This window comes from Ursus americanus, chromosome X (assembly GCF_024610735.1).
Source record: "Ursus americanus isolate L20-20 chromosome X, mUrsAme1.1.p, whole genome shotgun sequence".
NCBI classification, from domain to species: Eukaryota; Metazoa; Chordata; class Mammalia; order Carnivora; family Ursidae; genus Ursus; species Ursus americanus.
In genome coordinates this window covers 108510201-108525815 of record NC_142164.1, presented here as the reverse complement: position 1 = coordinate 108525815, position 15615 = coordinate 108510201, and the positions used below count along the sequence as shown (strand labels likewise).

The 15615-nt window shown below is 37.4% G+C and overlaps 1 protein-coding gene across 3 annotated transcripts in view; it reads right to left on the bottom strand.

The window, feature by feature from the left end:
* Nucleotides 1-15615, bottom strand: part of SCML2 (Scm polycomb group protein like 2) — a 94008-nt gene that overhangs the window by 40732 nt on the left and 37661 nt on the right. For all 3 annotated transcript variants that reach the window (XM_045778014.2, XM_087860365.1, XM_087860366.1), the window contains exon 7: nucleotides 7203-7446. In XM_045778014.2, coding sequence (XP_045633970.1) covers nucleotides 7203-7446 — 244 coding nt within the window. The remainder of the gene's footprint in view (nucleotides 1-7202; nucleotides 7447-15615) is intronic.

Genomic DNA, 15615 nt, shown 5'->3' with positions numbered 1-15615 from the left:
ACTCACCTCTGAGGGAAATGGAAATGGGTATTACTTTCTGAAAGACAATTTGTCAACCTTAGAAACATATCCCCTAACCCAGCAAATTTATTCTATGGAAATAATTAGAGATATTGAAAGATATATTGATCATATCACCTATCTCAAACAAAATAGAAGTTTGGCTAAATTATGGTAGAGCCATATGATGTAATATGGTACAGAAATATAATTTTGTAGGGATATACTTTACATGGGAACACAATCACAATGTATTATGAAAAGTAGGTAAGAAACAAGAATATGCAGAATAATTCCTTTCAAAATAAAATTATTAATTATTTTAAAGTACAAATGTAACCTACAGCATGTTCTTTTTTAAAAAAAACCACAGGGATGCCTGCCTGGGTGGCTCATTCGTTAAGAGTCTGCCTTTGGCTCAGGTCATGATCCCAAGGTCCTGAGATCAAGTACTGCATCAGGCTCCCCGCTCAGAGAGGAACCTGCTTCTCCCTCTGCCTGCCGCTCCCCCTCCCTGTGCTTGCTTTCTCTCTCTCTGGCAAATAAGTAAATAATAAAATCTTTTTAAAAATTAATTAAAAATTTTTTAAAAAGCCACAGATAAAAGCAAAAGTTCCCTTTACTACTCAACACACCTTTCCAGATATAATTACTACTACGGATTTGATATATAGACTTTCAGATCTTCTCTATGTATCAATATACATACATCTACAGTTATATATAGAAATACATATTTGTTTTGACTTAATGCTATTATACTGTATGTATTTTGAGGGGTTGCTTTTTTCACTTAACACATCTTGGGAAGCTTCCTTAGTAAACAGGAATCCTCTCATTTTCCTAAATGGTCTATATTATTCTAAAGAATAACTATACCATAACTTATTTCAACATTCTCTATTGATTTGGCCATGTGTATTCTAAATCTATATGTGTATGACATGATTTAATGTTAAGTGAATAAAGCATAAACTGTGAATTTTACAAAAAAATTTAAAAATTCAAAAAAAATAAAGAAATAAAAAATAAATCTATATGTGTAAGACAAAAAGAAGAAAAAGCAGTACGAAGCCAAATACAGATCAAACTACTTGTCATGATTATCTCTGCATGCTTTTCTGAATTTTAAGCTTTGAGCATTTATTATTTTTTTTCTATTAGAGAAAAACTTATACTAAAATAATGAAAAACAATTTCTAAGTATTATGATTTTAGAATATATCACATTGCATCTAAGAAATGATATTTTTATATTATAGCTGTCATTTAATGATTATTGGCTAAAGTAAATGTTTTCTCTACTCAAAGAGTATTTCACCTTGTATAATAAGTACAGTAGTAACTCCATTAATCTATGTAATGAATAAGCAATACTTGGAAAAATAAAAATGAATCATTTATGAAATATATTTGGGTGAGTATCAACTTATAATCTTTAACCATACTTTTCCCAGAATCCTAAGATTCTTCTGGGGACTTCAGTGAATCTTTACAAAACAGAATGTGGCAACAGTGGGCACATCTTTGTTTCTACTCCAACACTTCCAAATTCTACTTTCACATGGTTTGGATTATTTGTATTCATAAAGCAGTCATGAGAAGTGCTTTATAATGTCAAATTATTTGTGCCATTTGAAATCCTTAATGATGATAAAACAGTTAAAATGTAATATAAAAATTTAAAGTTTTTTACACATAAAAATAAACAAATCATCATTTGTATATATGTGGTTCTGCCAAGATATCAAGATTCAAAAAACCCACACCTAGAAGTATCAGAATAAAACTGCAAACACCAAAGATGACGTGAAAATATTAAAGTAGCTAGAGAAAAAAAATGACAAATCAGAGGAAAAATAATTAGATTGACAGTTGAATTCTTAATAGTAATGGAAACCAAAAGGTAAAAGAATGATATCTTCAATGTACTGAAAGAAAATGCCTGTCAGTCTAGAATTCTCTACCCAGAGAAAATGTCTTTCAAGGGAGGAGTTGAAAAAAATGACATATTCAGATGAATGTGAACTGAGAGGGCATGCCACTAGCAGACCCCTCACTTAAGAAAAATCTGAAGGATCTATCTCAGACGTAAGAGAATTAACCCCAGATGAAAGGTTTGAGATGCTAAGAAGGAATAAACAGGGAAGAACATGTTGAATATGTTGGTGAATCTCAACAAATACTGACTATATGAACAATAATAATAGCTAATAGGATTCCTAAAAGATATAATTAATTAACACATACAACAGTGGAGTGCCTGGGTGGCTCAGCTGGTTCGGCGTCCAACTCTTGATTTTGACTCAGGTCAGGATCTCAGGGCTGTAAGATCAACCCCCTCGATGGGCTCCTGCTTAAGATTCTCTCTCTCCCGACCATGGACTCTGAGAAACAAACTGCGGGCTTCAGAGGGGAGGGGGGTGAGGGAGTGGGATAGACTGGTGATGGGTAGTAAGGAGGGCATGTATTACATGGTGCACTGGGTGTTATACGCAACTAATGAATCATCGAACTTCACATCAAAAACCAGGGATGTACTGTATGGTGACTAACATAATATAATAAAAAATATTATTATAAAAAAAAAGATTCTCTCTCTCCCTCTCCCTCTACCCCCCCACACCTCAAAATAAATAAAATAAAATAAAATATACAATAGTAACAACATAAATGAGAAGGGGATAAATGGGTAGAGTGTTCTAAGTTCCTTTTATTGTCTTAGTGCAGAATAAAGATATTGATCAATTTCAGACTTCCATTAAGTCAAGAAAGCATGTTAAAATGTTTAGAGTATTAAAAGAACAGAAAATATAGTGTATAACTTCCAAACAAGAAGAGAGGAAAAATGGAATAAGAAAAAATAGCCCAAAAAGGACAAGAAAGGAAAATAAAACATAGAAAAGGCAGGACAAATAAAAAGCTCAAAATAAGGTGGCATACTGAAAAGCAAATATATCTGTAATCACAATCAATATAAATAGATTAGAAGCTCCAGTTAAAAGACAGACTGGCTGACTAGCCAAGAAATCAAAATCCAACTATTTACAAAAAATGCATCTTTTTAGATTAGAGTAGATAAATGTTGAACATTAGAAACAGAGAGACCAAGAACACCAACAAAACAAAGGCTGGTATAGCGACATTAATATAAGATAAAGCAGATTTTAAGGTTAAAAAAAGAAGTCACCAAAAAGAGGTTACTACAGAAGGTTCAACCGACGAGGACACTATAGCAGTTCAAAATTTCTACACACCTGATGATGTAGCCACAAATTAGATAAAGCATAAAGTAAACACTAGAAGAACTACAAGCAAAAACAGACTTATAATCATAATGGAACCTACAGGGGAAAAACAATCCGAGTAACACCGAACTTCTCAATAGAAACCCTGGAAGCCAAAAGGAAGTTGCACTACATTTTTCACGTACTTAGAGAAAAGAAGTGTCAACACAGAATTCTATATCCAGCAACTATCCTTCAAGAATGAAGGGGAAATAAAGACATTCCTGGATAATAGAAAACTAAGAATTTGTTGCCAGATGACCTATCCTAAAAGAATGACTAAAAGAAGTTCTCTAAAACAGAAAGGAAATGATAAAAAAAAAAAAAAGGAATCTGAAAATCAGGAACCAAGAACTGAAATGGCAAAAATGTGGGTAAATACAATACTTTCCTTCTCCTGAATTTTCTAATTATGTTTAACAGTTAAACAAAAATTATAACACTGTCTAATTCATTCTCAATGATTGTAAATATTTAAGAAAATTATATTATGAATGAGGGAGAATAAAGGGATATAAATTGAAGTAAGGTTTCTAAATTTCACTTTAGGGGCGCCTGGGTAGCGCAGTGGTTAAGCGTCTGCCTTCGGCTCAGGGCGTGATCCCAGCGTTCTGGGTTCGAGCCCCACGTCAGGCTCCTCCACTAGGAGCCTGCTTCTTCCTCTCCCACTCCCCCTGCTTGTGTTCCCTCTCTCGCTGGCTGTCTCTCTCTGTCAAATAAATAAAATCTTTTTAAAAAAAAAAAATAAATAAATAAATTTCACTTTAACAGGTGAAATGTCTAGTGGGGTAAAGGACAGAAGGAGGCGGATCTCAGAAAGTATCCATGAAACCACATTTTTCAAAAATGCTCTGCATCTATGTACTCAGCTCTCTAAATCTGGCTTTTCAAAATAGTCTAGCAAGCAATCTTTTACTTAATGAGCTCTCCTCTCCTCTTGACGTTTATGCTGTACTTGACAATGTTGAACACCTCCTAAAAAATCTTTCACCTCCTGTTGTTAGGGAAACCAACCTAGAAACTCTCCTACATTTACATATACTTCTTCTTAGTGTCCTGAATTGATTTCTATCTTCTACTCTTCCCTTATTTTTGTGTTTCTCAAAGTCTGGGACTCAAACCATGTGCAATGGAAACACCCGAGCCCCACTCCAGACCTACTGATTCAGAACCCCTAGGTATGAGTTCAAGGGCATCAATCTTTGAATAAGATCCCCTGGCCCAAGGTGATTCAAGTGTGAGAATTGTTTTAAAAATTCACCCACAAGGTTCTGTCCTTGGTCCTTTTCTACTTCTACCTGTTACACATGTACAATTAAAGCCACACCCAGAACTTCCCCCACTTACGGCTATCAGTTGGATGTGTAAGCTGCCTACCATCCTCCCCTCCCCCAACAGCACCTACAATCCTATCTGACACACAGAATATTTATTTGAATGAGCATGATGGCTCTCAAACCTGCTTTGTCAACTAAGACCTATCTCTTTTGGGCTCCATACCTGAATGTGCAGCTATCCAACGGACATGTTCACCTGGTGTCCTAAAGTTACCCTGAATTAGTTAGGATTAAGTTCAGCTAACAGTAACAGAAAAACCTAAAAGAATAGTGGTTTATATAACATAGAAGTTTATTTTTCTCAAATAACAGTCTGGAACAAGCCAGTATGAAAATTTTGCTCCACAAAATTCTCAGGGATTTTGGCTCCGTTCTGCTTTCTGCTCCACTATGCCTAGAATATGGTCCCCATTTCATGGTTCAAGATGGAACTCCACCCAAAACAAGCACATAACTAGCAGCAGGAAAGAAGCAGGAAGAAGGAAGACAGAGGGTATATTCATCCCTTTCTAATACACTTCCTGTAAGTAGAACATACTAGCTCTACTTTTATCCCATTGACCAGGACTTAGTCTCATGGCCATATATAACTGCTAGGGAAGCTGTAAATGTAGTCTTCCTGTCAGGCAGCTGAATCGTGTTACTAAGAAAAAAATGGAGACCAGATAGTGGAAGACAACAGCATTCTTGGCCATGCATCCCAAAGTCACCATGTTCCAAACTGAACTACCTCGCTTTCAGGGTAAACTGTGATTTTATACCTTTGTGATGTGCCCACCCTACCTTTATCTCTATTCTGCCTGACAAACTCCTTCCCCTCTCTTAATACTCACATCATGTGTCTTTCTGTTAAGCATTCCTTTACCCAACCGCTTTTCCCTCCAGTCTAAACAAACTGGATGTCTTTGGGCCACTTTCATATCTAGCACACATCTCTATTTTTGCATTGCTAATTGTGTGTGTGTGTGTGTGTGTGTGTGTGTGTATTTTAAGTCTATTCTTCCACTATTTTTTTAAGTCTATTCTTCCACTATTCTTATCCCTCTTCGACTAGAAGGTAAACTCCTTGAGGGCACAGACTGCCTTAGTATCATACATACATAGATCTGGAACATATTAAATTTTATAAAAATCAGCCATTAATATCTACTTCCTAGAATTATGGCAGCAGGGAACTGGTAAAATAGGCCCCTAATAAAAAGGACATCATGGTATATAGTATTGTAATATAATGGGATATGTTAAAGTTCCAAATCAAAAAAGATTCTACAGCAGTTACAAGAATATGGCTATATGCTTTTATCTAGTCACTGCTCTCATCCTGCACACATTACTTACATGTTTTCTACACTCATCTTTTTTTCTAGTATAAATAAATTTTAGTTGGATAAATTTTAAATACATTTACATTTGATCCTACTAATAAGTTTATATTTAACTTAAGTCAATGATTAGGTTCTATGCTTAGATCCCACTTAAATCTCAGCAGCTATTCCATCATAGAAGAGCAGGTTAGGCATGTCTAAGCTCTTGGAAGAGTCTCTAAGGAACCTCAATATTTTGATGATTTTTTTCTGAAAGAATATATCTAGATGATCACAGAATTCAACTTAGGAAGCACAGCATTACAACTGATAAACACCTGACTATAATAACATGTTAATCTATGATGGCTTCCATAGTCTAAAATTTTCACTGACATGGGCGCCTGGGTGGCGCAGTCGGTTGAATGTCTGACTCTTGACTTCAGCTCAGGTCATGATCTCGATCAAGTCCCATGTTGGGCTCGGTGCTCAGTGGGGAGTCTGCTTGAGATTCTATCCCTCTGCCCCTCCCCCAACTCACACACAAGTTCTCTCTCTCTCTCTCAAATAAATAAATCTTTCTATAAAATAAATAAATAAAATAAAATTTTCATTGACAGGTAGATTTTACTTAAGACTATCTAAGTATCAATTTAAAAAACTGACCAAAATTGTGCACAATATGTATATAACAGTTGTTATGCCTTACCCTTTAAAAACTACCTTGGAGATATACACAATGGAATACTATATGTAATTTTAAATTGAATATCAACTATAAAGATAGCTACGCACCCCAAAATGCTTTAATGGTCCAAGCGTGACTTGTAGCTTGCCCATATTCTCCCAATGTGGACTGTCAATTCAGATTATGATGCTGAATTGGCCCTCAAAAATTCTAATCATTGCCATCTTCTTTTTTTTTTTTTTAAGATTTTATTTATTTATTTGACAGAGACTGCCAGTGAGAGAGGGAACACAAGCAGGGGGAGTGGGAGAGGAAGAAGCAGGCTCCCAGCGGAGGAGCCTGATGCAGGGCTCAATCCCAGGACTCTGGGATCACGCCCTGAGCCGAAGGCAGACGCTGAATGACTGCACCACCCAGGCGCCCCTAATCATTGCCATCTTCTACTTCCAGTTCTCTAGCCTAGGCAGTGCCCTCCCTGTTCTGTCTGCTGCTCCAGCTGAGCAAGAAGTCCTAACCTCAATGCCAATTGAGCAGTTAGATCTAACTTTAATAAAATAAAAGAACATGTAGTTATTTATTATCTTACCATGTGTTCCTGGTGGTTGTAACACATCTCCTGTCAGGTGGCACCACCCAACTGGGAAAATATCTCGACAATCGTACTTGCACCAATAATCAAAAGCTCCACTCCAGCCATCAAATGTGATATAAACTTCATCTCCTCTAACATCTCCAATAGTTGCAGGGCAGATCAGATAAGGGTTCTTTTTGTCTATAGCTTCAAGTTTCATTCCCACTTTAAAATTATTTAGAGGTGGCTTTGGTGGTTCCTACCAAAATATTAAAAAAAAAAAGTTTTTTGTTAAGATGTAATAAGAAGCATTTGCTCAACTGTATCTCACAACTTTTAGCAATCAAAAATTAAACTCCATGTTTATAAATTAAATACAGGAAGAAAACAGTTCTCAGAAATCTCTCTGAAACTCTGCTCTATATCTCACTTACTCTGGAGCAGAGCCAAGAACCTGGAAGGAAACAAAAACAGACTGATAGTAATCCATTCATTTATCTATGAAATATGTGTTATATAGTATGTACCAGAAGTTCAGGATTCATTAGTGAACAAAAAATAACAAAGATCCCTGCTCTTGCGGAGCTTACCTTCTAGTGGTGGTGGCAGTAGTGGTTGGGGTGCAGATAGGGGAAAAAGAGAGAAGCAATCAACAAGAAATTTTAAAAGAGGGAATCAAACAAACCTAATAAATGTATAAATTATAGGGTATGTTGAAAGCTGGTAAGTCCAAAGAGAATGAACAGCAGCAGATAATATCTAAAAAAACAAAAACAGAAACTACCTCCAAGTATAAAATGCAGACACAAGAACATGAAAGTCATATAGTCCAGGATCATTTACAATATCCAATCCAGAAACCAATATTTAAAAAGCATCCTTTAGTTATAAAAATTTAAAGCATCCAAATGCTAACAGATTTCTTAGAAAGCCTAAGTGCTCTGTTAAAAGCAACACATTTTCTTTCAATTTGCTTTTTATCCTAGTATACAGCACCATCATCAACCCAATCACCCAAGCCAGAAGCCTGGAAATAGTCCTAGACCAGAGGTTATCAGCCCAACTAAACATCAGAATCACTTGGGGCCACATCCTCAGGATATCGATTTAATTGGTCTGGGGTGGGCCCCAGGCATCAGCACATTTTAACTCCCAAGGTGACCCTAATGTGGATCCAAGGCTGAGAACCACTGCACTAGATGCATCCTTTTCCCTTAACACTCACATTCAAAGACCAAGACCTGCCAGTTCTATCCTTAGATCCCTCGGATAACAACATTAAAAGTTAACCTTCAATCATTTAGTATATGCCAGGCACTGTTCTAAATGTTTTCCATATATTTAATTCTCACAACAACCCTATAAAGTCAATGCAATTATTATCCCCATTTTATAGATGATAAAATTGATGGACAATTGCCTAAGAATATGCCAGAAGTATCAGAGCTAGATTTAAACGTAGGCAGACAACTCCTTGGAACATCCTACCACATCACCTGCTTGGACAACTCCAACTAATCCACTTCAAAGCCCAGCTCTCCTGGTCTCTTTAAGGCTTCCCTGACCAACTCCTGCCCACTCCTAAACCCCCTCAAAGGAGGCGCTCTTGCCTTCAGCTGCAAAACTACTCTTGAAATGTGTTTACTCCTCTGAGACTAAGGGATTCTCAAAAGCAGATATATCTTATTCATATTGTTATTTCCAGCAGAGTACCCAACAACAAGATCTTGAAAAAAAATGAATTAACCAAGTGATCACCTGAAGAACAGTAAACAAGCTTTCAACTAATTCTTTCACCAAGATATAATTTAAAAACATATCTGGTAGGTTGATTCCTTTTTTAAATGCCCCCTTTAAACCCATCTCATTATCCTGTACTTTTCCAGTGATATCTTTTATACCCTTGAAGTCTTAAAGTTCTTTAATTATTAGCCTTCAAAATCCTTAATTTTAATCACATAATCTTAATTTGATTCTTAAAAACCACCTAAGTCAGCAGGGCAAAAGTTAGCTTGACCAAAGATCAAAGTTATTTGATAAATAAGTAGCTGGTAAGTAAGAAGCAGAGCTACTGCCACTTCATGAAGGGGCTAAAGGTCAACTAACTGTTACTACATACGGAAGGAAAAAAGGGAGGTGGATTTAACAAAAGATTAACTTCGGCAGTAGATAAACTTGTGCTGCACATTCACAGAATGGAGGAAACATTCAAGGCACACATAAGGTTCCTAGGACCTTACACTATCATATAACCAAATAAGAATAAGACTTTCTGTAGCAAAGCAAACTAAATTCAAATGGCAATATACATTTTCTGCTACAAAACAGAATTAAGACAGGAATGAGCAGGAAAGAGAATTTTAAGATTCAAACTATAATCTAAAGAGATAAACCAAATTTAACAGTATGTCATCAATGCCACTATTAGCTGACAAGTAAAAAAAAAAAAAACAGACAATGATTATGGATAAAATGCAATTTATTCTCTAAGATATTCATACTGTTTATTAATTCTTCTAAATTTCATGAATACTCTATCAAAGTTACTTACATCAGTATAGTCATACAAATAAATATTAACAGAGCCCTGGAAGAAAACAAATACTGATTTTTTGAAAATCAAAGGAACTTCTCCTTTTTCATAAATAAATGAAAGGGTTTTATCTCAAAACAAGCTACCTCCAGATTTAGATAATTGGCAAAATGGTTCCCTCTGCTGTCCACAAAAGGTAATGATATAAAGTTGCTTTTAAAAATGTTTTTAAAGAATATGGTTTGTCATCATCAGTTCTTGAATGACTTCCTAAACCCAAAGATATAATTTGTAGGGGCACCTGGATGGCTCAGTCAGTACAGCACGCAACTCCTGATCTTGGGGTCCTGAGTTCAAGCCTGACGTTGGGCAGAGAGCTTACTTTAAAAAAAAAATTATACATATATATATATATATAATTCGCAAAAGCAATAGCTAAAAAAAACACAAGGGCTCATTCTTTTTTACTGTGAGAAAAAAATTATTCTTTCTTAGACGGTAGTAAAGAATGTTCTTTTAACCCCTCTCCTTGCTACCTACCTATGATTCTCCTTAAAGGCTATTTCTTCTCATATTCCACAGACTCTGAGGCCAGTCTGAGCATTAACTGCATTACCCCTTTGCCTGCAATATTCTTACCCTTGTAAGCTCACGGTTCCTTCTCTCCCTTTCTTCAGATCTTCACTCCAATGGCATCTTCTCAGCAAAACCTTCCTGGCCAACCTACCTAAAATGTCACCCTCCCCTTTCCTAAGCAGGTACAACCATCAAACATAATATAGACTTTATTTATTTTGCCTGGTTTATTATGCATTTCCCCAGCTAGAAGGCAAGCTCCATAAGGACAGGAGTTCTTTTACTGCTTGTTTATGGCTGTATTCCCAGAGTCTACTTCTGACCACAGACTCCTATCTTTAACTTCTACTTCCTTACTTTTAATCAACTACTTCTTTGACCTCATCAAAAATTCTAGTCCTTGAAACTTCATTTATTTATTCACAAATATTTACAAAGTGCCTACTACTGTCAGACACTACTGAAGGCTCCTGATGTACATTAAGTAGCAAAATAGACAAAAATCCCCCCCTTGTGGTATTCACATGCTAGTAAAGAGAAAGATGAGAAACACCATAACATAAGCAGAATATATTCTATGTTAAAAATGAGAAGTGCTATGCAAAAAAAGAAAGTAAAGCAGAGTAAGGGAGATGCAGAGAAAAATGTAACAGAAGAGTTTTGCAAAACTTTAAATAGGGTGAGGCGCCTGGATGACGCAGTCGGTCAAGCAGGGCCGACTCTTGGTTTCAGCTTCGTTCATGAGATTGAGCCCTGTAATGGGCTCCATGTCCAGCGCAGGGTCTGCTTAAGGCTCCCTCTGCCTTCACCTCCCACCCCACCCCCTGGCGCGTGCATGTGCGCGCACTCTTTCTCTCTCTAATACCTTTAAAAATAATAATAAATAAATCTTAAAAAGAAATACACTTTTTAAAGATTTTATTTATTTGAGAAAGAGAGAGAAAGACAGAAGGTGGGGAGAAGTGCACAAGTTGGGGGGAAGGGCAGAGAGAGGGAGAAGCAGACACCCTGCTGAGCAAGGAGTCATGACCTGAGCCAAAAGCAGATGCTTAACCGACTGAGCCACCCAGCACCCCAAAAAGAAATACTTTAAAAAGGGTGATCAGAACAAGCCTCATATGGAAGACTACATGCGAGAAGAACCCTAAAGGTGATTATTAACCATGCAGTTACCTACAGGAAGAGTATTCCAGGCAGACAGAATAGCCAGCGCCAAGGCCCTAAAGCAGGAGATGGGTCCACATGTTTGAAAAACAAGGAAGTGAGTGTGGCTACAAATTTATTATGCAAGTGGGACAGCAGTAGGAAACAAGGTTAGAGAGATGAGGGGTCATATGTAGAGCCATGGAGGCCACTATAAGGACTCTGACTTATACTCTGAGTAAAATGGTGAGCCCCTGGACAATTTTGAGCAGAGAAGTGATATAATCTCATTTATGTTTTAAAAGGAATATTCTGCTTACTGTTTACAGACTACAAACTGTAAGGTTATAAAGAAGTCAGTGAGGAAGCTACTGAAGTCATCTAGGTGAGAGATAAAGGCAACTTGTACCAGCTGATAGCAAGAGAGATGTCAAGAAGTAGTTGGATTTTGAAAATATTTTGAAGGTAAAGCCCACAGCATTTCCTTATGGACTAGATGCAGTGTGTGAAAGAAATAATCACCAAGGTTTTTGGCCCCAGCAACTAGAATAACAGTTGCCACTCCTCAAGATCGGAAAGGCTGCAGATGGAAGTCTGAGATGTCTACTGGACATCCAAGTGTGGATGTTGAGTGGATATTCAAGTCTGAGTTGGGAGCAAAAAGTCTGAATTAGAAATACAGATTTGACCGGTGATGGGTAGTAAGGAGGGCACGTATTGCATGGTGCACTGGGTTTTATACACAACTAATGAATCATCGAGCCTTACATCGGAAACCGGGGATGTACTGTATGGTGACTAACATAATATAATAAAAAATCATTTAAAAAAAAAAAAAAAAGAAATACAGATTTGAAAGTCATTTGCATATAAGCTGTATTTAAAGCCAGGAATTAGATGAGATCACCAAGGAATTAATACAGATCACAGTTTCTCAACTTTGGCACTACTGCCATTTGGGGTCAACATTCTGTTGTGGGAGCTGTTCTGTGCATTGTAGGATGTTTAGCAGTGTCCCTGGTCTCTACCCACTAAATGTAAGTAGCACCCCCCACACACACAGTTGTGATGAACGACAATGTCCCCAGACATTGCCAAATGTCTCACTGGGGGCAAATTGCCCCCCTTCCCAATTGAGAACCACTGATAGAGATAAAAAAAGTGAAGGGGACCAAACACTAACATTCTGTAACACTCTTTCACACCCAGGTTTCAGAGTATCATGTCATCCAAAATCAATTATCCCACTATCATTTCATTATCTCCAAACCTTAATTCAAGATCGCCATAGGACACCTGGGTGGCTCAGTCGGTTAACTGTCTGACTTTTGATTTTGGCTCAGATCATGATCTCAGGTTCACGAGATGAAGTCCCACATCAGGCTCACACTGAGCATGGAGTCTGCTTCAGATTCTTTCCCTCTGCCCCTCTCCCTGCTTGTGCTATAAATAAATAAACGAACCTTAAAAAAAATTTATTTATACTCAGTTGCTGAACGCTGCTGGAGAAAAGTCCCACATGTTTATTACATGTAGTACCATATATTTAGTGTTCATCCTTAGCTGAACCCTCCAAAATATTGTCATGTGTCCCTAGGCCATCTCATACAGCTGCTGTTCCATTTACCATTCACTTTAAGACAAATTTTATGTATCCTCATTATATGTTTATTATTTTGTTAACTTTCTTCTCAACAAGAGAGTTGGAACACAGTAGACATTCAATCTATGTATGAATCCTTCCCTCCGGCCTTTGTCAGTTTCCTATTTCACAGAGTAAACTGAGGCCATCAGGAATGAAATCTATCAATATTCTGCTCCCACAACTACAAATCTAACTCTACCTGAGGATATTTTCACCTGGTCTTTAGTTCTTGCTAATATAACCAATAAACTTCCTATCCACCAAATAGTCAACAATCAGCTTTCCTCTCAACTGACCTTTAGTAAGTATCTGATATGGCTACTTATAAATCATAAAGGTGAGTGGGTATTTCTCAAGGTTCTAACCTTGACACTCCCCTCTTCTTCTAGGTAGTCTCCCTGGACTAGTTTATTCATTCTCAAGGCTTCCATCATTAACATTTAAACTGAAAACTGCCATATCCACATACCCAAGCCTAACCTTGTTTTTAAGTTCTGAACGCTTTACTTGCAACAGTCTGCTAAGTAGTCATCCCACCTCAAATTTCCCAAAGGCACCTGTCCAAAACAAAACCCATTTTCTCCTTCTATATGTATTCATCTTCCTGTATTCTCCATCCTTTCTTCATTTAACAAACAAGTATGTACCAGGACCTATGACAGACACCAAGAATACAAAGACAGTTAATGGTTCAAAAGGAACTCACAGTCTAGGAAGAGACAATGAAAATAATAATATAATCCAATTCCTATAAAGATTGATAAATGCACAGGTGCTAAAGAAGTATAAGAATAGAAAGAGGGAATTAGGGAAGATACACTGGAGGATTTAATGCCTAACTAGAATCTTAGCGTTAACCAGAGGTAACCAGCTCTAAAAAGGAACATGGTATCGGCAGGCTATCAGAAGCAATTTAGAACATAAAATACAAAGCAAGGAGTGGCAGCCATAATCCAGATCATACAGCACCTTAAAGGCCATATTAACAAACTTACACTTCATCCTGAGTGCAACTGGGAACATCAAGAGTTTTAAGCAAGAGAATAATGTGGTTAAGGCTCCTATATCAGATATTTCTGGCAGTTGTGTGGAAGGGTAAAGGTTAGAGGCAGTTATAAGGCTAGCTGAACAGTTCAGGCAAGGGGAAAGCCTGCACAAGGCACAGTGGTGGTAAGGTTAGAAAGAGACATGAGAAAAAAATAATTAGGAAGCTAAGTGGGTGGGCCTTCCTAATTAAATGGCTATTTGCAGGCCAGGGTCAAGAAAGAATGGTGATTTAAGACGGCTCTTGGCAAAGTTTCAAGCTTGGCTGAAAGGGCACCCACAAATCAATGAGTAAGAACAGAAATCCAACAGAAAAACAGGCAAAGGCTACAATCAGGTAATTCACAGAAAAATAAAAGGCCATTAAACATATTTTAAAAGCTCAGTTTCACTGGTAATCGGTTCAGTGCAAATTACAGAAATGAGATACCATCCCCACCCCCAACTCCCCCCAAAAAAGATACATAAAATTTTTAAAGATTGATGACATCCGATGCTACTGAAGGTGTGGGAATAGAAACATCTATACAATAATAGTGGAGCATATACATGCAAGAGAATGAAACTTGACCACTATCTCACACCATACACAAAAATAAACTCCAAATGGATGAAAGACCTCGATGTGAGACAGGAATCCATCAAAATTCTAGAGGAGAACATAGGCAACAACCTCTACGACATCGGCCAAAGCAACCTTTTTCATGACACATCCCCAAAGGCAAGAGAAACAAAAGATAAAATGAAGTTATGGGACTTCATCAAGATTAAAAGTTTCTGCACATCCAAGGAAACAGTCAGAAAAACTAAGAGGCAGCCCACGGAATGGGAGAATATATTTGCAAATGACACTACAGATAAAGGACTGGTATCCAAGATCTACAAAGAACTTCTCAAACTCAATACACGAGAAACAAATAAACAAATCAAAAAATGGGCAGAAGATATGAACAGACACTTTTCCAATGAAGACATACAAATGGCTAACAGACACATGAAAAAATGTTCAAAATCATTAGCCATCAAGGAAATTCAAATCAAAACCACACTGAGATACCACCTTACGCCAGTTAGAATGGCAAAAATAGACAAGGCAAGAAACAGCAATTGTTGGAGAGGATGTGGAGAAAGGGAATCCCTCCTACATTGTTGGTGGGAATGCAAGTTGGTACAGCCACTCTGGAAAACAGTGTGGAGGTCCCTTAAAAAGTTAAAAATTGAGCTACCCTATGATCCAGCCATTGCACTACTGGGTATTTACCCCAAAGATACAGACGTAGTGAAGAGAAGGGCCATATGCACCCCAATGTTCATAGCAGCAATGTCCACAATAGCTAAATTGTGGAAGGAGCCGAGATGCCCTTCAACAGATGACTGGATTAAGAAGTTGTGGTCCATGGGACGCCTGGGTGGCACAGCAGTTAAGCGTCTGCCTTCGGCTCAGGGCGTGATCCCGGCATTGTGGGATCGAGTCCCACATCAGGCTC